This window comes from Aphelocoma coerulescens, chromosome 1 (genome assembly GCF_041296385.1).
Source record: "Aphelocoma coerulescens isolate FSJ_1873_10779 chromosome 1, UR_Acoe_1.0, whole genome shotgun sequence".
In the NCBI taxonomy this organism is placed as follows: domain Eukaryota; kingdom Metazoa; phylum Chordata; class Aves; order Passeriformes; family Corvidae; genus Aphelocoma; species Aphelocoma coerulescens.
In genome coordinates, this window is record NC_091013.1 from 62,202,893 (window position 1) to 62,223,562 (window position 20,670).

Consider the following 20,670-nt stretch of genomic DNA (forward strand, 5'->3'; position numbering starts at 1 on the left):
ACAAAGGCAGCTGTGACAGGGGGAGGGGTTGCTCAAACTCCAAATATGAGCCTTCATTTTATGATTTACTCCAGCTTCTCCCTTCCTTTGCCATACCAAAGAGAGTTTGAAGTACAGATCCACCCAGCTGGCACACTGGAGCCCAAGGGATACAAGGAGGGAGTGATTTCTATTTACTGTCTGTTACACAACAGGCTGCTGCTGGAGACACGTTACTGCTGCTGGAGATTTTCTCCACTTCTCCAACTGACATAAACTAAACTGCCAAATCATTTTCCATGTGCAATAGCTGTATCTATGGCATGAAGTTTTGTTGGTGAAGCTGTAACCTTATGACACGTTTTTTAATTTTTTTTCCACATTGCCAGTAAACACCAAAGCAACTTCCCCATATCTAAAAACACTGATGTCAGTCAAGCATTATCACTTCAGGTTTCCTACAATTATGAAATAGTTGTAGAATAGGAAAACACCCCTATTTTATAGTTTGATTAAGAAAACTAACCTCTCTCTTCTGACAGAAGTCAATCTAACATAGCCCTCCAGATGAGGACTGTTACCAGATATGCTTCCACAATGCTTATCCACATTCCTAGCAATATTGCCAGCACTCCCCAGCTGCAGGGAATGCTGCCAGATAAACAAACACCAGTGTGGGTATGACCAGCCTTCCCAGAGATGGCGTGAGGCATGCTGGGTTTGCAGGTGGAAGCCTGACTGCATGGGAATCAGAGGGAAGAAACAATGAACTAACGTGGCACCTGTGACAGAGAACTGCTTGTTCAATAGTTTGTAGAGTTTCTTTTGTCAAGCAGCAAGACCAGACTATCTCTGCCACAGTTCTGCTCCTGTTAGTTTTTCTAGTACTCATGTGCTTAAAGTTATATTTAACCTTATCAACCCATCGATAAAACTCCAACATTAATGCAACCATAGAAAGTCATAGTCCCTTTTATACCGATAGAATCATACTACCAGGCATCATATTTATTATTAATTCAGCCCCTGTTGAAACATTGCAACATGCAAGTTTTTGAAGCCCTAATAGTTTGGGCTGTCAGTTGTATCATACAAGCTACAATGACGTTTGCGAAATGCACTCAAAATTTTGTGCTGTTTGTCTGTAACATGCTGGGAAATGATGGAAAAGGAGTAGTTTAAGTCCAGTTCCTGGATTTAGCTCAACCTTTGGTTCAGCTACAAAAACATACAGTACTGCTGTTTCAGAGGATACCCACAGCACACTGACTGCATTCAAGTCTGTTCAGAAGTGATTTGTGAATTGCTCGTGTCCCACCACAGACCCACACTGACTAATCACAGTCCTGTTTCTCACTATGTTTTAGTTATTTATGATGACTGTCAAAACACTATAAAAACATTTCAGAGTAAATACAAAAAAATGTTTTTCCATTTGATTTATTTTCATAATAAACCAATTAAAAATACAAAAGAAGGACCCAAGGTTCAATGGGCTCCATCATTTAAAAATTTGTCTTTAAATACAAAGTCACTCTGTAATATGAATACATATAACATTAGACCTCTAAACATAACGATCTTATTGATCTTATTTGTATCTATCAAAAATTTGTATGGAAAAAAATTAGCTGAAAAAACTTCCCTGCAACATTGAATATACAGTATTTACAATCAAAACCAAGAACTCTTAGCAGAATTAATCTCCAAAAACCTGCATAAATTGTATATATTTAATTTCCCTCCCCCTTACAAAATAATCTGAAGTAGAAAGCAAGATTGTTAAGCTTCATAGCTGCAAAATGGCATGAAATATTTGCACCTGTAGTGATGCCGTTAGCTTCTGTAATTAAATATATCTGATGTTTTCATATAAAATAGAGACATGGCATTGTCCATTACTGGAATATATGTTTCGAGTACTCTCAATAGGAGTGTATATTCAATTTTGCACACACAAGAGTTTGTGCTGCAAAAAATGCAAGAGGATACCTGGTTATCAAAGTCTAAAACTGATGTCATTCACTGATATGAAACAGATACTCGATCATAAAAATTCAAACACATGGAATGAAACTGTCTTACTAAAACTAACTGCTGCTTCGAAGGTGATACACATACAGATTAAAGAGAAAAGGTTACAACAACATTACTGTAATGTAAATCGGCAACAGACTGACAACAAAATAAGAAAGAAGTTTGAAACTTTGGCCAACAACCTCAGGAGAAAGTCTTCATAGCATAAAAAGCATATTCCTTCATGCCTGTACTTTGAAAAACGAGTAATATATAATTTTATTTATATGATAACATTTTGCAATTAACAGAAAATCAAAATCCATCCTAAAGCATGAATTCTAAGAATTAACTGCAGAAATTAAGTAGCTTTGCAACATCATGCTTCAGAATCAAATCATATATACATAACTGAAAAGGTCCCATCACATTTATGAAAATAATCATCCACAGGGTCTTTTTTTTAAATTATTTAATTATCAATACAAATCGGGTTCCAATGGCTCATTTTCTTGCTTCACTTCCACGTTAGATGGGAAATTACTCGAACTGGACACTACCATCACAAATGGTTGCTGCTGGAATCTCTGCTCTGACTGCTCAGTATCTTCTGCTTTGTCACTCTCTTCCTTTTCCTCTTCTTGTGGGCCAACCTGCTTCGTGTCTGGTGCTTTAATGACTGAAGTGATCACCGTGCCCGACGGGTGAGACACCACCTGTGAGCTGCTGGGCGAGAACGTCACCACGGGGGTAGTGGCACTGAAGGATGGAGACGAAGCCATGTTGACTGTTCCATTGCAAATTGTCTGCACGCTGCTGGTGAGCACTTGCTGAACTTGTGCTGGGCTCAGCACAATTGAGGAAGGAGGCGAGACTGGCTTCTGAGACTGCAGCATGACGTTTTCTTTAAGAACCGTCATGGGTTGGGAAGTAGGAATGGCTTGTAAAATGAATTTCTGTGCTGCTGAGGCTGGATCTGTGCTGGCTATCACTGTAGTAAGAGGCACTGTCTGGAGTGTTACAGTATGCAGCTGCTGATTTCCAGGAGAAACAACCACTGGAACCTGGGTTGGAGTCTGTAAAGTCCTGCTAAGATTAGAGAAGATTATAGGGTCAGAACACTTTTATGCTGAATTTTGAAAAAATCATTATAGATTTACTATAGAAAAAATATTTGGCATCATAAACATTTAATTTACTCAGCATTTCCAAAAGAGGTAGCAGAATCTCTCCTAATAAAACAAGAACTGGATCTGACCCCTGAATTCAGCAAGCTGGGTCCCAAAGTAAAGGTACCCCACATGAGCAATACTGCCATCACCAAGCTGAACAGCCTGCCTTTGAGACATTCAGTTCATCAAGAAACCTAGGAATCACATCCAAGACCTCCATCTCAAGCATATACCAACATCACAAGCATGACCCACTAGACATCTGCCATCAGTTTCAAAAATTACCCCAAGTAATTAATAAATCAAGATCCTAAATTATTCATAAGTCACACCTCAACTGTCCTGACATCCATATATACATTTAACTCCACATTGTAGCAGCGTCTGGGCACGACCTTCCCACACTCCCAGGACACAGAATTCTCTGTCTGCTCACACACATCCTCTGGTAAAACAACTGATCAGAACCTGCTGCCAAAACATCATTTTAAGTTAGGAGTGATTCCATCAGTTGCAGGCTCACAGACTTGGGCACCACATTACTGTCAATAGATGTAGAGCTTGTGGGGACAACATGAGAGGATTAAGAGCTGTACTGCTGGAGTACAGAGCTCCTGCAGTTCACAGCGGTGACTTAAACGTTGAAACACGCGAATTAAAACAAAACAAGACAAAACCCCCAGAAAACATAAATGGTTACCAGGGGAGTACATGAGTGACAGTGTTAGGGCGATAGGGAGATAGCTGCTTTTTCCCCAAAAGCGGCTCGGGCAGGAGAGCGCTTTGGGTGCGGCAGTGTAGCACGCTAGCTAGTTTCTCCTTTCAGCCCCGCGCAGATGTTCAAGCGCTGATGACACACACACGCACACTCGGGCCAGACAGCTCAATATTACCAGAGACAAGGAGCAAAGGAGGGCCCTCCGCACGGCGCGTTCCACGGTCGAGGTTCGTTTCACCCTCCGCAGAGGGCACCAGCCGCGAACGAGAAGCAGCGCGCCCATGATCAGCTTCACAGAACCGATCTGAGGGCACAGGGGCGGTACAAAGGCGGGACCAGGGAACGGAACCAATGAGCAGAGGGAAGGGGCGGAGCGGGGCACCAGGGCAAGGAGCAGCCGCACAGGCTGCTGGGAGAGGTAGTTCTCTTTTACCCAGGGTCTGGGGCTAACGTTACAATTCAGCAAGGAATTGTGGGAGAGACTTTTCCTTTACAGAGATAAGAAAGGCATTCTCAGATACCTGAGTTTTTCCACCAGCAGGCCTTTGCTATTTCGGGGTTCTCCAGCTCATCAGCTATCTCAGCTGCTGGCTTAGTGACCCCAACATGGGAGGGAGAGAGGAAGGGAAGGGTAACTGCTTTGACACCCTGCCACAGCTTGTTCCAGGCCACCGTGCCACGCTGTCTCTGGCAATCTTTCCTTCCTTCTGTTTGTCATGCAGAGTTCTCTCCCATCTTCCTGCTTCTCTTCAGTGTTTAGTCCTGCCTACCCTCCTCCCCTTTTTTAGTCTTAAGCTCTCCCTTGTGTTTTCTGAAAAATAAAAAAAATATAACTATCTCCACACCTCCTAGCTTATTTCTACCCCTACTGAAATCACTTAAGATGGAAAGCAACTTGCTGCCAACATTTGTACTTTCATGTTCATGCACAATACTGCCTGCTCTTCTTCCTGAAGACTGGACTTCAGATATGCTGTAAGGGTTGCCTGCTATACATCTACCATAGAATTTCCTCCATTCTACAGTCCTTCTACCCATATAGGATCTATTTTTCACAGCTCTGTGAAATTCTACTTGTCAGCATTAAGCCACTGACCAGTCCAATCCAATTCAGCATATTCAAAACTTCAATTTAAAACCATACTCTGGCTACCACAGTTGCAACAAAAAGCTTACCAGCAGGACTTATGTGGTGCTGAAGCTGTGGGACAATGTGGATGCAGATGCTGTTGCTGGCCATAGTCCAACCACACAGGGAGCTGCATTCCCCCTTTCTTAGGGCAGCAGTAAAGTGAAGGAATGTATGTAGAGGATTTCTCATGTTCCACTCAGCTCAGTCCTCTGGGAAAGGCCTCTAGCTGAGCTCCAAAGACTGCTCCAGCCAGAGCAGCTCCAGTAACCCTGCTGGTATCAGGCTCAGAGCACATGGGTATTTCCCTGAGCATCTTCCAGCTGCCAGTCCCTGCTGCAGGCAATCTTTTCCCCAACTCCCATATGGCTTGGTAATACAAGGAATAAAATTTCCATCTGTAGCTTTCTCTTCCTTCCAAGAAAGAAGGCTGCAGTACCTAGCAATGCTGCAGTAGCAAAGCAAATCCAAATCCTTGCCAACGAGGCTCCCACACAGGTCTCCTCACAGGGGCCATTATAACCATGACACAGAAATTTGATATGACTGACACCAGAGTCAATCTTGAGCTTCTTTTTCACACAACAGAAGAAATCCCAAGGAAGAAGCTCATGGAAATGGGACTGGTTGAAGGTGAAGCACCTCCTAGAGCGATTACTTCTTTATTTCAAACTTCTGGAGAACTTGATGCTGACACAGCAAATACCAACAACCAAGCCTAAAGTGCAAGGCTCAGAACGACAGTACTAAGGCTCATACCAAGTCTCCTAAGGGTTATCAGTGCTAACTACTTTTTTTCCTTCGGCGATTCCCCTGGGACCTTGATAGAAAAGTCACTAACGTCTGTGCCAGAAGTAGCAACAGGATGAGGGCATCCACTAGGTCTTCAAAAAATAAAAAAAGTAAACTACCTACAGTTAAACAAACTTGTAGTAAAATCAAAATAGCAGATAGGTACAGCTCAACCCAGGGAAGCCTACAGAGACCAGCAGTGCAACTGGAACAGATATGAAGGAAAGGTAACTTGCCATTAGAAAAGCATCAAAAGTATCAGAATAGATACCAAGCCAGTTCTTTAATCCATGAAGAAACTTGCCTGAGTTTGAAGGATTAAGAACAACTCAATAGCTCCAATTTTGAAAGCAGCAGCTGAAGCTGCTATCCTGTGCTAGTATGCCCTCCAAGTATTACCTTGAAGCTATTTTCTTGTTCTGTAGTTGTTTTGTAAAAGTAAAAGCTGCTAGCTACGAAGTGGCTTTGAAGGATAAATGTGTGAACTGCATCTCATCAATGCAGAAGGTATCTGCAAAGCAGCAGGAGCAACAGCTCTGAGAGACAAAACCAGACAGACCATTTGTCTCAGCACACTGTAATTAGTATCTGCATATTAATCTTAAGCCATTTTATTTCCCTTGAAAGCCAGTCCCGTACCTGAGGTTTACTCCAGATGCTTTGTCTTCTCCATCAGCCAAGATACAGATAGATATATGGTACACATATACAGAAACCTGTACATACACATATATGCATACACACACTGTGAACTTGCCACAAGGGAAGCATGCAGCAGTTGTCTGTACAAGCACACCATAAATACTTATTTATACTAATGGTGGCCAAGCAAGACATTTGCCTTAATTGTTAAACCTGTTTACTAACTAAAAATCTACCTGTTTAAAGTATTTGCCTTGAATATAACAGAAAAGAATACAGCTTGGCTAATAATTTTGTCTGTTTTACAAAAAAAAAAAAAGTACACAGTATTAAGGTGATTTATTAACAATGGGCTACACTATTTCAGGTGCTTTTAAGTCTATATTTTGCTATGTTTCTGTATTTCACTGGCATTTTGCTAACACCCTTTCTTCTCTGAAGTACAAATCTTTTGGGTGCTTATTTTAGAAGTTGCTGCTGAGGTTTCAACAAGAATAAGAACATTGAGCAACAGTGATGGAAAGGAAATGCTGCCATAAAACAATCTGATTACAACTGACAAAAATTCTGAAGTCATTTTAGCTTGGCAGAAAATGATCATCTATTTCTTGGGCCATTTTTTACTGTTAATGGCCTAGAATTGTGCAATATCTTATTAGCTCATCAACAGGTAACTAGTGACAGGCAAGAAAGGCAAGTTTATTTATGGTAATTTATGTGAAATTTATGATATGGAGAAGATACCAAAAATATTGAAGCTACAAGCCAAGGTAAACAAAATATTTCATAGCACAGTAATAAAATGAAACAAAGCAATATTAAGAAATACATAGAGAGAGTTAAGAGAAGACAGAGGTAAAGGACTGAATTCTCAAGGTGTCTTTTTTACTGAACCACAAAGTCTAACAGTCTTCTTTCCAGAATTTTTCAAAACTGCACAGTCACCTGAACTAAAACTCAGGAACTTTGCTACTAACAGACCTACAGAACCTCCACCTCTTTCAGCAGTGCCAAAGACATGGAAAGAGAGCTCCTATGAATATCTTCTTATTGTGCAGAAACAAAATTAATCTGACTAGATGACTCTGTAGTCCTTTCTGTCAATAAGCAGCTGCCTTCTTGCGTACCACAGAAATTACATCGGAAGTGGGCTTAAGAAAAAGTCTTCTTTAGCTGCAGGAAAATCAAAATGTTTGGCTATAACCAAAGTCTTTGCTGTGACAGAAGTTGTCCATATTGTAAATCTGTTCTGAGAAACACACCCTGTTGTAAGCTAAATGACAGTTTCTTGTGGAAGCCCACTGAGACCACATCAGCCTATTTATGACCAGCACCTCCCTCAGGAAGGACATTTTTCTCACCAACCTGAAACCTGGATTGCAGTCAAGCCTTAAGAGATTACAGAGATGAGCTCTTTGTAACAGTCCCCTGTTTCCCTTCCTTTGGGGAAGCCTATGGTAGCAGTGAGTCAGATCCAACAATACCTACTAGTCAGTGTGCTGGAGAGCTTTTAAAAATGCAGGCTTGCCTTTGGAGCACTGACAGAAGACTGCTGCCTAACTACAAACAGAAGCAAAGCACGTGCACTGATTGTGGCTAATCAAAGGAGGCTATTCAGAGGTTGTTTCTGATTATCTGCAAGTCCTCAGCTGGCATGATCCCCTTTTGCCCGTGTTCCCCATCAAGTCCCAGAGAGATCTAGAGAGCCCTTTACCAAGACTTACACAAGACTTACTGTGATGATTTTTATTCAGGATACCTATTGAAATGGCACAGGAGCAATGGGCTACAACATTAGCTGACATCATGCAGATGTGACTCTAGCTCTTATTCAAGAAAAAGGGACTGAAAGCAGATGGTCAGTGCAAAGTCTCAGTAGGACAGAGCCAAACTGGTTCCCTGTGTCTGTGGGACTATGTGAGCTCGAGCAAAGCCAATACAGATAGGGTGTGAAGGATGATTACAGAAGATAATGGTGACATTCACTGTGCAACTTACACAAGCCAATATCTGTATAAGGCATGAGGTGAAGACACTTCATTTGAAATAGCAGCTGTAATCACATTTTCAGAGATGATAAACTCCTGCTAGACAAATCTATCCTTTTTTCAGCATCACTGAAGTCAGACCACCAAAGCATCACAGCCTGGACGTAGAAACAGATTACAGAACAACAGCAGACAGCATGTGTTTGCTTGGGGTACACATGACTTTCAAAGGCAATTGCCTCTGCTTATTGGGATGCATACACAGTGTTGGCGAATTCTTGGCTTCATCACTGTTCTTACACAGAATGCTCATGTCCCGAAAAAACACGACTCACGTTCAGCTACTTCCTCCTCCTCTTGAATCAGGACCCTGCCACTGCAATCCATACTTGTGTCACCTTCAGAAGTGATTTTCTACCTCGAAGGTTGCAAAAAGACCAAGATGAAAACTGTGGCTGATTCATCGCATTGAGTTTCTCCCATTCAGAAGTGAACACAGACAGCATATCCCATGTCCTCTGTGGTCTGTATTAGCTTTCCCCCAGCTACAGAACTGAGTCGGGATTCTGGTCTTCTAACGTGCTCTGTCCAAGCTATCCCAATGACAACTTGCAAGCACAGAAAAGAAACAGTAAACTGAATTTTGACAGAAACAGATTAAAATCTGGGGAGTGCTAAACATTGCACAGGGTCTGTCAGCAGTCAACTAATTCCAAGTTTCTTGGTATAGAGAGCTGCCAGCTAGAAGGTTCAGCCATGTCCCACACAGTCAATAACAGAGAAAGACATAGAACTTAAAATTACTCCCCATATGATATTCTCTGAACTGTAAATAGCATAAGAATCTCTTTTCAGTCCATCTTAAATCGCTTAAACTACTACTCTAGATTAAAGGTAAATGAAAATGCATCTCTCTACCTGCAGTCCTCATCATTTAAGGGAGACATTTACTTGTCCAAACACAGGCACCTTCCAGCCCGATGCCCTAGACAAGGTAAATTGCTAGCCCTACAGGAGAGGTGCACTTTCTGCAGCAACAGAAGGAATGTCCTTAAATATTCAGAATGATCCAATGTACACAGAGCTGAATCCCAGGCCAGTACCTCCTAATTCCAAGGCAAAACACAGTTACTCCAATAATCCAGGTATTCTGGTTAACCTGCGTCAGTTATTTTGGTTTAAACAGAATTAATTTTACAAGCGCTAAATTCAAAGGAACTTTTTCTTCCTCATAAAAGCTGGCTTATCAGAAAAAGTAAGCAATAAAATGCTCATCCAGAGAGGCATTTTTTGTTTTGTCTTATCACTGGAAACATGTGGTGCCAAATTCAGCTCCCAGTTACATGACTGGAGACTGCAGTAACTGTGCCTGCATACATCAAGCGAGAACAGTTAGACCTGCAGAACAGCAGTGCGTTTACAATTCCACATATTCCCACTGGGGATACTAGATGTTCTCTCAGTCAGCAAAACCCAGTTTGCTTGACCTGACCCCGCTCCTGCCCTGTTTCCCAAGCTTCAGTAAGCACCTCACAGCCTTTCTGTTTAAGCACTGTGGCTGAAGAGACTTTTATCCTTTGTAAGTAACACTTCTCCTTGCCTCTGTTTCATACAGCAGCACCAAAACTTGTCCTAAAAGTACATCAAAAGCCATCCAAAAGCCAAGACCTTTCCACTTCAGAGTAAGATACAAGCTTTGCGCAGCTATAAATGAAGTTACTGCCTGTCTTGTGAAGAGCCAACCACAGATTTATTTTGGCATGCCCATTCCTTTGAGAAATGCCAAGAGGCCTTGGGGGACTTGGGCCTTTGGCTGCAACACTCTCCCAGTGATGCTTTGGGAATGGTCTGTACCAGGCAGTGCTGCCTAGCGCCAGTTAGGGATGGTGACACAAGCACTTTGCAAGAGTCTTCAAATATGATTCTTTTACCAAGTCCCTTAGCAGAGAAGATGCACATTCAGACATTCTCTGAAGGCTTTGGTTAAGTGTTAAGAAACCAATCATTTTGACCTCAAAGATGCTCAATATTTTCTCTATTATTTTTTTCTTCTCAGAACAGAAGCAAATTGCTGCAGAGGGAAAAACTTTTTTTTCCATGAAGAAGAAGAGGGGTGAACATTTACATGAATAAAACTTTAGAAGCTAAATTGCGTAAGACTAATTATATGGGTTCAAGATGTTCATGCTTCAGGGCAGAGTCCAACCATTAACCAGTATGCATCAGAAAACCTTTTGAGATCATTACCAGACCCTGGTTGCTGTTTTCCCCAAATGATCTTGACTATTTACATGCCCCAACCACTGAACAGCAACTGGCAACCAAAGCTGCTATTTGTCCTCATGATTCCCACACTATAAAGTGACTCCAACCACAACCCCACAGACTGTGTGCATACATCAGAACATTTGTCAACTCTTAGTCTACAATGGCAGTCATACCTGCTATACATTTTCAAATCATGCAGACCATTCATTTCAACCCTTACAGAAGCCCTACTGCAGCAATTCAGAATGTGTATGCAAACACATTCACCTGCTAAAGAGTTACAGCTGTCTGAACAACCTTTCGTTTCAGCCTTATTATAAAACAAAGCCTAAAACATACACTCCAAAAATGTTCAATGTGTCATTCTACCTCAACCAACTGTTTCAACCTTGCCCTTTGAAGCTGAGCAGAAATATATATGTCATAAATTGTATTTTGAGAGCCTGGAATGGGCAGTGTCTATTGCACAGGACTCATCAGCACCTATTTTGCAGCTTGTCCCATCATGGTTAAAAGCATACCAGAAGGTCTGGATTGTAATTTTTATTTTCACTCTAACTGCTCAGACCCTTTCATATAACCTTTCTTAATCAGCAGTACTTCTATACCATTCTGAAAAGGCTTGATGCTTCTTTTTTTAACCCCTTCACATTGTCATCTTGGCCAAGCACAGTTAGAGACTTCATGGAATAATGCTCTGGTTAAAAACAATTGATGTGAACCAATGTAATACAGAACTCTAAGGATTTAAGGCTTCTGTTTCATTTGAACTTCACACATGTATCATCTCTACTATTTTTTCCCTTAGCTTATTACCCAAGGTCTGACTTGGAAATACTGTAATGCAATAACTGGATGTCATAATGTCACTGAACAGTTTTCCAAATGTTAGGCTGGACTTCTTGCCTGCCTTAAGTCTTACAGATACTTCTGTTTGTTGTTATCATTCTTTATACCATCTATACTACTGATATTGTTTGTGATACATAATCTAGTGTAGGTCTAGCCTAGACCTATTTAACTCTGCAAATTGCTGAACTTTCCCCCTATTCATGTTTACTATTATTGTTCTACCGACTTATATGGTTCAGTATAGCCTCAATTACATCTGTACTGCTTTCCTTTCACTATATTGCCCTTGCCCATTTTTACAAGTAAATCCTGCTACCAAGGGGTAGGTGCAAAAGAGTCATGATGCTTAAGCGCTGTGTCATGTTAGCCAGCTGACTCACAAATTAAGCATGGAAGCATGACTGTCTCCCAAATGTCTGCAGATGCACAGCTCCCAAAGGATTGTTCTGTTAATTGTTTCCTAAAATCAGAAGCACTTTTTCTTGTAACAGCAGCAAAATGCTAGAGCAGGTAATAGAGAGCTTTTCCTTGCAACTGGGGACAATACAAAAGATGAAAAAGATAAGGAAAAATTCTTACAAAAAAAAATTAAGAAGAAAGAAGGAAAATAATTTTGAAGGTATCATGCAGACCCACCATGTATACTTCAAAAGCAAAGACACCAAACAGTGTAAAAGCAGACATGAAAACACAGCTTCTGCTGTGGGACAGAACTGACAATATTAAGTTGTATATTTTTCCTTTCTAAATGATATTCATCAGGCCTAACACCATGGAAAAGATGAGCTTCCCTCCACCACAGGCTGTACAGTTATGTGTGTACCTGTCATATTATGCTGTAGTAACTCTCAATTCCTAGGATGAGCCACAAAGACATTGTTTCACTTCAACCAAACTGGAAGACTAGCATTTCTTGGAAACAAAACAAAGAATCAACTCTATCTAGCCATCATCCAGTGAATTTATTATTATTCAAATATTTATTTTCTGTACATTTTCTTACCTTATATTCTGAACTGAGGAATTTAACGATTCATCCGGAACATTACTGGTTACAGCTGCATGTCCTTCTGTGAGGGGCTGCAATGGCTGCATTACGTGAACTGTCCGAAAAAGCTGAGTAGGTTGTACTGGCTGTGGAGATTGCATTGTCCTCAAAACTTCTGAAGTCAAGCCAGGTGTCTGCTGCTGTACAACTTCTGCATGCTCCTTCAGCTTAGCAGGCTTTGAGTTTCCTGGTTTTACCACTGAGGTTGATCCTCCCTTTGCTCCTGTGTTTGCAGACGCTCTAGTTCTGCTTGATTGGTTTCTGTTGGCCGCAGCAGGCGAGAGCAGAGTTGAATCTGATGATTCAGTGCTAGGGCTCGCATCTTCATCATCAATATAGATGAGATCTTTTGGCATGTCTTTAAATTGATATACCAGGCGCTGACCTTCTACTTTAGCAAGGATTCCTCTTTGGTAATAGTATCTGTTTAAAATGCACACACATCAAGTTACACAGGTTTTTTGCCAAAAACTAAACAAAGCAACAGAACTCACAGAAAGTAAACACAGCAACAACAAGTAAACAAACTTTTATGTGTCTAGTTTCTTCATTATAAAAAGTGGCCAATTTAATAGTGTACTTTTTCCTCAAACAACTTTTTTTTACTGGTATTTCATGCCACCTTTTAACTCCAACCTTAGATAACTCTGAGGAGAAAGAGAACAACTCCATGACTTGGCAACTCTGCTATCAACTCACACTTTGTAAAGAGTTGCATGAAAACTTTCAGTTCTCCTTTTGACTCCTACAGTTCTTTCAGTTATCTGAATTCGCATTTATTCACCAGTGAGCACAGGGAGACATTTTAGCTACAACAAAGCAAAGGGAACAGGACAGGGGAGCACTACTTCTGTTATATTTACAAATTAGTATGACAACGTGAAATTGCGCACACCAAGGTGAGGGGAAATGAAAAGAAACGCATACTGCTCAGCTGGATTATCAATCCACTGATAAGACTGAAGCTTTATGGATGTCTACTTATTTTGCACAGGTTTTTATGTATAAGAAAACTCCCAGCCTGATAGAATCGCGTGCCACTGCCTATGTTCTAAAATAGTCTGTGCACACAAGTTCAGAGAAGTGGAACCAGAACTGAATTCTAAAACTGTATTTTCCATTGGAGATGGAATCATGTGTAACAAGTAGAAATAATTTAATGAACATACATGAATGGTGGTGGTTTTTTTCTGAAAAGAGATTCAAATTTTATGTAAAAGGCTTGCCCCACTTGAAATCTTCAGTCTCTTACGTAGTCTGTGCCTGACTGTGAAGATGCAGTTTTGCAGCAGCACTAAAAAATGTCTATGCTGAAACTGAAGGTGACTGACTTGGAGTTAAGGTTAGAGAGGGTTAATTTTAGTTAGCTAATTTATTTTGCTGAAATAACTTTTTTATTTCCCAAACTAATAGAATACTAAATTTTTCTGTTATTCAAATTAGATGAGGCATTTAATGCACACAAACACTGTGGCAACAAAACCAGTTTATTACTAAAAATGCACATACCTGAGAGCTCTACCCATTGTTTCATAATTCATGTCAGGTTTGTTTTTGTGTTTTCCCCACAACCTGGACACAGCCTTGGAATCTACCAGTTTGAAAATGCCCTTCTCTCTTTGAGTCCATTTGATATATTTAGGACATGTGGCTTTGTCTTGGAGCAGTGCTAGCAGGAACTCCCAGAGATAAATTGTATTTCCTAGAATAAAAGGATTTCAGACACCAAAAAAAAAAGGAAGAAAAAAAATATTAGTTGGCCATATTTTATTAATGATGCAAATAATCTTAAGAAGCTAGTATCTTTACAAAATATGTTATAATATATCATCAAGACTAGGAAATAGTAATGGAAGGGCATGGGAAGAGATCCTTGTGAGTTATTATAATCTAGGTGTACAAATACCCCAGCCACTCTGTAACCTACAGCTAGGCACCAGTCAACCTACAGCCACCCCATTTGGACCACCACCATTAGACAGCATTTGTCACCCATGTGCCCATTTCCCTCCTGCCTAAGCCAGTCACAGAAGAAGTCACCATTGCTTTACCTTGAATAGGAATATGTTCAGTTCTATCCCCTAAAAACGCTGGAAATTAAGCTGTTGCTTAAATGCTTTGCTGAATCGAGGTGAGTGTTATAATCCTTTAAAAGGCTAAGCAAAATCCTTGCCTTTAACAATGAGATTTATGTGGGGCAGTCAGTGATATCTGCTGAGGTAGGCAAACCTTTAACAACAAAGTACAGAAAAAGGTAATTTTTTTTAATCCAGTGAGTGCTTGCGCTTGCTGGTAGACAACATTCAAATTTCATTTTACAAACAAGCGGGGACAAACACTTCCATATGGAAATCTGACACATCTGTTCAGTGTTTACCACATATAAAGAAAGAGTATTAAAATCACAGATTGTGAATACTTAAAATTAGTACAAAATCTGCTTTTTTTTTTCCAAAACCATATTCAAGGAGTCTAAACTCATAGGACTAATGAGACCCTTTTTCCTGCTTTTTTTTAAAGGTTTTTGGTGTTTGATGTTCTTTTGGGAATCGGAATCTGCACATAAGCTTCTTAGCTGTTAGTCTGAGAAAGCAAGAAAAAAACTTCTTGTATCACCTCCCACAAGTAGCTGTGCAAAACCAGCAAGGATAGCAGTGCTAAAGCTTCACAAAAAAATGATGCCCAGCAGATCAGAAGGTGACAGGATTCCTTTTCATAGCTTCAATTTAATTCAGCAGATTTTTTCAACTTTAACGACCACCAGTCTGAACTTTTTTTTTCAATAAGAGAGCTCTTAAAAATTGAAATTCCCATAAGACTATATTCTAAACTATATTTAGCAAATATTCATCAAAGTCATCAGCACTGGCAATACAAAAATGTTCGCAGCTCCTTCAGCAGGTGGAAGCGTGAAAAATGAGCATCCCTAGAGAAAAAACACTGCCTTTGCAACAAATGTCTCCCAGTTTACATAAAACAGCCTCCTGGCCTTCAGATACCCCAAAGGTAAAGGCTAAGGCTGCTTAGGCAAGACACTATGTCAGACAGGAGTGAGAGCATTCCCAGCCATTTACCACCTAATCCAGGGTTCTTTTGTTGTAGTCTAGACTAAAAACGCTCAGCTGCATCAAGGCAACCTGAAAATCTGTCACTGCTTAGCCACTAAAAATCACTGTGGAGAGGACTGGCTGCAAAAAACAGGTTTGCTTTACATACAGGCAGGATATTTAACCTCCTCTGAGCCACAGCAGAAGAAGAAATATGTGGAAAACTCAGTTTTCTCTATGCATCATATCATGTAATTGTATGGAGAGCTTGTAATTTTAGCATACAAATTCTCCTTGGGGAACAGACACGCAGCTCTCATGATTTTCTAGCTGCTTCCCTGCCATGGCTGGTCATATTACTATGTTTTTTACTTCAATTCTATGTTCCTAAAAATGCAAAACAAATGGTTTTCATAACAAGCAGTGGTTTCAGGCAACATGCTCCATTTTATTCCCTTCAGAATTAGCAATTTTGTAACAATGGACAAAGGTGAATTATGGAGTATCCTTGCTACCATCGACAGAACCATTAGACTCTTCCACCTGTTAATTTTGTGGCTAGCTCCTTCCATATTTCCTATAATTTCATTTGAGCACCACTTGGATGTCCCTCTGATACTCCTTTCATTTTTCCTTACAAATCAGGTTTTAATTAAAAAAAAAAAAAAAGGCAACGAAGCATACTTGAAATTGATGGCATTAACATGTTAAATATTTATTGATTGCCAGCAGGTTTTTCTTCCTGTTATTGCAGAAAATGCCCTTTCAAAAGAAAATGACATACTCATTTGTCAGAGCAGAGATTTTTCTGACCTTGAGAGTTTGACATTCTTTTGCCACCAGTGCCCAGGACTGGCTGGGCTGCTGTCCTGGCAAGTGCTGCATGCAAGCACATCTGTCCTCAGGTGTGCCAGCAGGCACTTGTGACACAGGGGAGGCTCATTCCCAGCTCCCACTGAGCGCAGCACCACTCACTAGGGCTGGGAATCAGCCTTCCCTTCAAACACCAGCCTGGGCGCGGGTGCGGTGTTGGACCCCACAGCAAAGCAACCCAGCTGTTGACAAAACTCATAGACACTACTGAACAGTTCAGGCTGAGAGAATTATTTATTGTATCAGTTATGTGGCTTTTATTTCTATATCTTTTAAACACAGGAGGAATGAAAGTATCAAACCCCAAACTTTCTGCCCAAGTCTTCAGGATGTGCTGTAACTTTTTTCAAAATTCAGGACTTGGTACTTCCTGCTGCGAACTGGCAGCCTTGGTTAGCCTCATGCAGAATTAGACACATACAGATGGAACACATTTTCAAAGATCATCTGTCAAAATAACCACAGCCTAAGAAACATTAATACAATGCAAAGCATTCCCCAAGACTTCACTCAAAACACAGCAGACTCTGCAGGGATATTGAAAAGTTTCCAAGAACCCTTGCAACTAAAGTGACAAATACACCAAGAAAACTCATGTGCTCATCTTTTCCTTCCCTTGAGATGTTAACCACTCCTGAACATAAGACCTATGTTTACATCACAAGTGAACTGGTGATTTTTTTTCTTTTTACAGATCACTCAGAAACAATGTTCTCCTACAAATTTTGGTGACAACTCTTTAGACTTACCCTTTCCATCTTTGTTTTTCTTTTTCACAGATATATTTGGAGTTGTAGTAGGGGACTCAGAACGAGATGGTTTTGGTTTCTTCCCTGAAATAAACGACCAGTAAGTCAACTGCAGCTTAAGGAAAAAAAAAAAAAGAAGAAAGAAAGAAAAAGGACCTAAAAAGGGAAGATATTTGCTTCTCCAATTCAAAAAAAATACAATTTTTAGTAAGTTGGGAACTTAGTTCCGTGCTGAAGTTCTTTTTCTATGGCAGGATGGACCTCCTATACTCTTACTGTACTTCTAAAAAAAGACTACACTACATATTTTCCTGAAGTCCATGTACATTGGAAATTTCTGTGGCTATTTAGGTACTCTTAAGAGCACTCGAAACAGACGACAAAAATAAGCTATTAACCATGTGTAAGGGCTTAAACAGGAAAAGTTAGATAAAATACAGAGCACTATCATGTTCACTCATTGCCAAAACAGAAGTTAGGGACAAAACAAGCTTGTCTGCTTGTTTAATCAATTGCAAGTCTACACTGACAGCAGCAAACTACACCATCATCTGAAACAAACATTTTTTTCAGGCCTATTGTCTTTTACATCTTTTTCACAGTGGCTGCAGATAAAGGGAAGTCACTTGTTTATGAAGATCAGAAGAACCAGTAACAGGCTCTGAAAAAATACCAGTTTTTAAAGTCATAAGCATGGTGGCTCTCTGGTGAGGAAGACTGAAAGGAAGAAGTTACTTAAAACTGATTACAAAAATGAAGTGCACTCATTTGAAAATGTTGAGAAATCATCTACCAACATATAAGGGAATAAAAAAGCTAAGTCATGCTGAAGTATTTTTCAGTATAAAACCTTGAACCTATTCTTTTTATAGTTCTCATTCCCTGCAATGGCAGCTTTTACAAGTGATGCAATTAATCAGAAACCTTCCAAACTTTCTTATGAAATAACAATTTATCTTACCAGGTTTTGCAGTGACCCCTTACAACACTGACATTACCTATATTATTACCTATAATCTTTTGAGAGGCAGAATAGACTAAGAAGACACAAGACTCAGAGAAACATATTTCTAGTTCAGATAGAATACTGTCATAGTTAAAAATATAAAGGAAAATTTTTTTTCTCTATTTATTGCATTTCAAGAGTTGATGTTCCAAAGAGGCCAGACCAAAAGTTCTGTGCAATCCCATACACTCTAACTTTCCAGTTTTGGTTTTGTTTTGAGGGGCTATTTTAGTAAGGAAACAGCTCTGCTGAAGAGTGAGAGAGGGTTTTTCACTTGCTCTGAAAAAAACCAAAACAACTCAGTGCCAGCTGGCACTATTTCCTTCGTCCTAAACTTCCAGGTATCTACAGAGAAGTCATAAGAAACTTTGGCTTAAGCACTCACTTTTTGACATTAGCAGTCTTGCTAAGTCCACCTTTGTACCTTTTTCCTTCTCTTTTTTTGACAGGCCATGGGGGAGAAGGGATAGCTAGTTGAGACAGCTATAGTGAGTAAACTAATAATACCTGCAGTCCTCCAATTTTCATCCTTCCATCCAGACAGGATTAATGACTGAGGACAGGACACAAACAACACCCACTGTTTTGGCCAGTAATGTCTTCCTTGATTTGAAAGAAGGTAGGAGGGAGGAAATCCTACAACACTGTTTTCTTCATATATCATGATATGAAAGGATAAAGAACTACTGGTGTACATTTTTAGCAGCTTTTCTCCACTCATCATTGTAGGCTGCAGAAATGTCTGTTCCACATAAAATATCCTAGATGAAGTCATTCTTGCAAGGATGTGCTTCTAATGCACAAGAAGCCCCTCAGGGTAACTTTGGCTAAGTGCTTTCCCCACCTAGAGCTGTGGGAAGACTCTGTTGACTTGTTTCCTCTTGAACAGGTGCAAATGTAGCCATTAAGAAATAGGGAGTGTTAATGTCTAAATTAGTGACATCAAAATATGTCTAAGTAAGTTCAGTTCTTAAAGTAAATGAAGTGGATGAGAGCTCAATTCGGTTACCACTGAACTACTCCGGGTCAGCTTCAGGAGACTTAAATACTGATCCCACTTAATTTATGCACTTCTGATTAGAGATAACCTAGGGTACTAAATATGAATGCGACTGCAAGAGCAATTCTAGGCTCTCTTTCTTCAGCCTAGACTACTTCAGGACTCTACCAGAAGCCCATCCAAAATTAGAAACCTGTGAAAAATGTGAAACTTGTTTACAGAAATGCATTGCTGTTACTGCTGTATATCTGGGCTAGAGATACTTTATTTGGTAGTTTCAGACTACACTGTGAGCTATAATCTCCAGGTGCTGACTGATACCATCAAAAAAACAGTTAACAGAGACACATCAGATATGTTTCCTTTGTTTAAAAGAAGATTTTTTTTTTTTAAAGCACATTTAGCACTAGCACGCTTCCTCCTTCGCTTCAATAGAGCATGAATTTGTTATTTTTCAGAGTACATCACCTAATTCCTTTTTAGGAGAGAATTCTACATAGAGGAAGGATAAAAAGTGTGCAAGAGCTAAGCCTTAGGTGGGGCTACCATAATTTGGATACCTCTTTGGATTTATAATTGGTATTTTCACTTTCCTATTTCCGTGGCTATAAAACACTTCAGGTTAGAAATTCATGCTACAAATTAAGGTGGTATTAGGCAGTGAAATGTTCATCCTGATTAAATGCTTTCTACCAGACCAGAAAATGTAAAATCCATTTTCTTGCACTATTTTCAGTGAGTTTTGTTAAAAAAATAATGTATGTACAAACAAACTAAATGGGATATATATAAAATATTATGCATAGAACTTATGTGACCACCTGCTGCCAAACATCTTCCACAGCAAACACAGAACTGAAGGTATTAATATAGCAAATTTCAAAGTTTCTTTGTCTGGCATCCCTTTGTTTTTCCTGTCTTTCTGATTTGTAGCTGGGCAGCTCAGTGCTGAGACATTCATGAGTACAAACATCATGCTGAACATGGGTTTGGAGTTGAGCAGATGGGTGGATACAGCTCTCCTGCTGCAGCAATAAGGCCAAAAGGAAAGGAAGTGAAATCACCACATTGCTTCTGGTGAGCATTCTTTTGGAGGAGCTCTACTTGGCAGGGCCATTCTGGCCCAGTTAGCTGGCAATGCTCTGCACTGTGAATCCCTCTAAGTTTAGCTAATGGCTTATATATGCTAGAAGTCTATAAAGGAGGTCTATAAAATCTATAAAAACCCTATAAAATCACGAGTGATATGGATAGGGCAAAATGATCACCATCCTTTGCCGCACCTCAAAACTGACCAAAAAAAGGAAACAAAGCGTACTTAAAAAAACAACCCTACAAACGAACAAACCCCCAAAAGAATCCCACCCACACACTGCACATTATCTCCTAAA

General features: G+C 40.0%; 1 protein-coding gene across 9 annotated transcripts in view; it reads right to left on the minus strand.

Annotated features, from left to right (window-relative positions):
• Positions 1–1,403: 1,403 nt before the first annotated feature.
• The window catches only part of ELF1 (E74 like ETS transcription factor 1), an 89,807-nt gene continuing 70,540 nt past the window's right edge, over positions 1,404–20,670 (minus strand). For 8 of the 9 annotated variants that reach the window (XM_069009624.1, XM_069009586.1, XM_069009577.1 and 5 more), the window contains 4 exons: positions 17,274–17,357; positions 14,114–14,306; positions 12,560–13,027; positions 1,404–3,084 (listed from right to left, as the gene is read on the minus strand). In XM_069009624.1, the coding sequence (XP_068865725.1) occupies positions 2,475–3,084; positions 12,560–13,027; positions 14,114–14,306; positions 17,274–17,357 (1,355 nt within the window). In that variant the 3' untranslated portion in view covers positions 1,404–2,474. The remainder of the gene's footprint in view (positions 3,085–12,559; positions 13,028–14,113; positions 14,307–17,273; positions 17,358–20,670) is intronic. The other variant, XM_069009645.1, reaches the window with a different exon arrangement.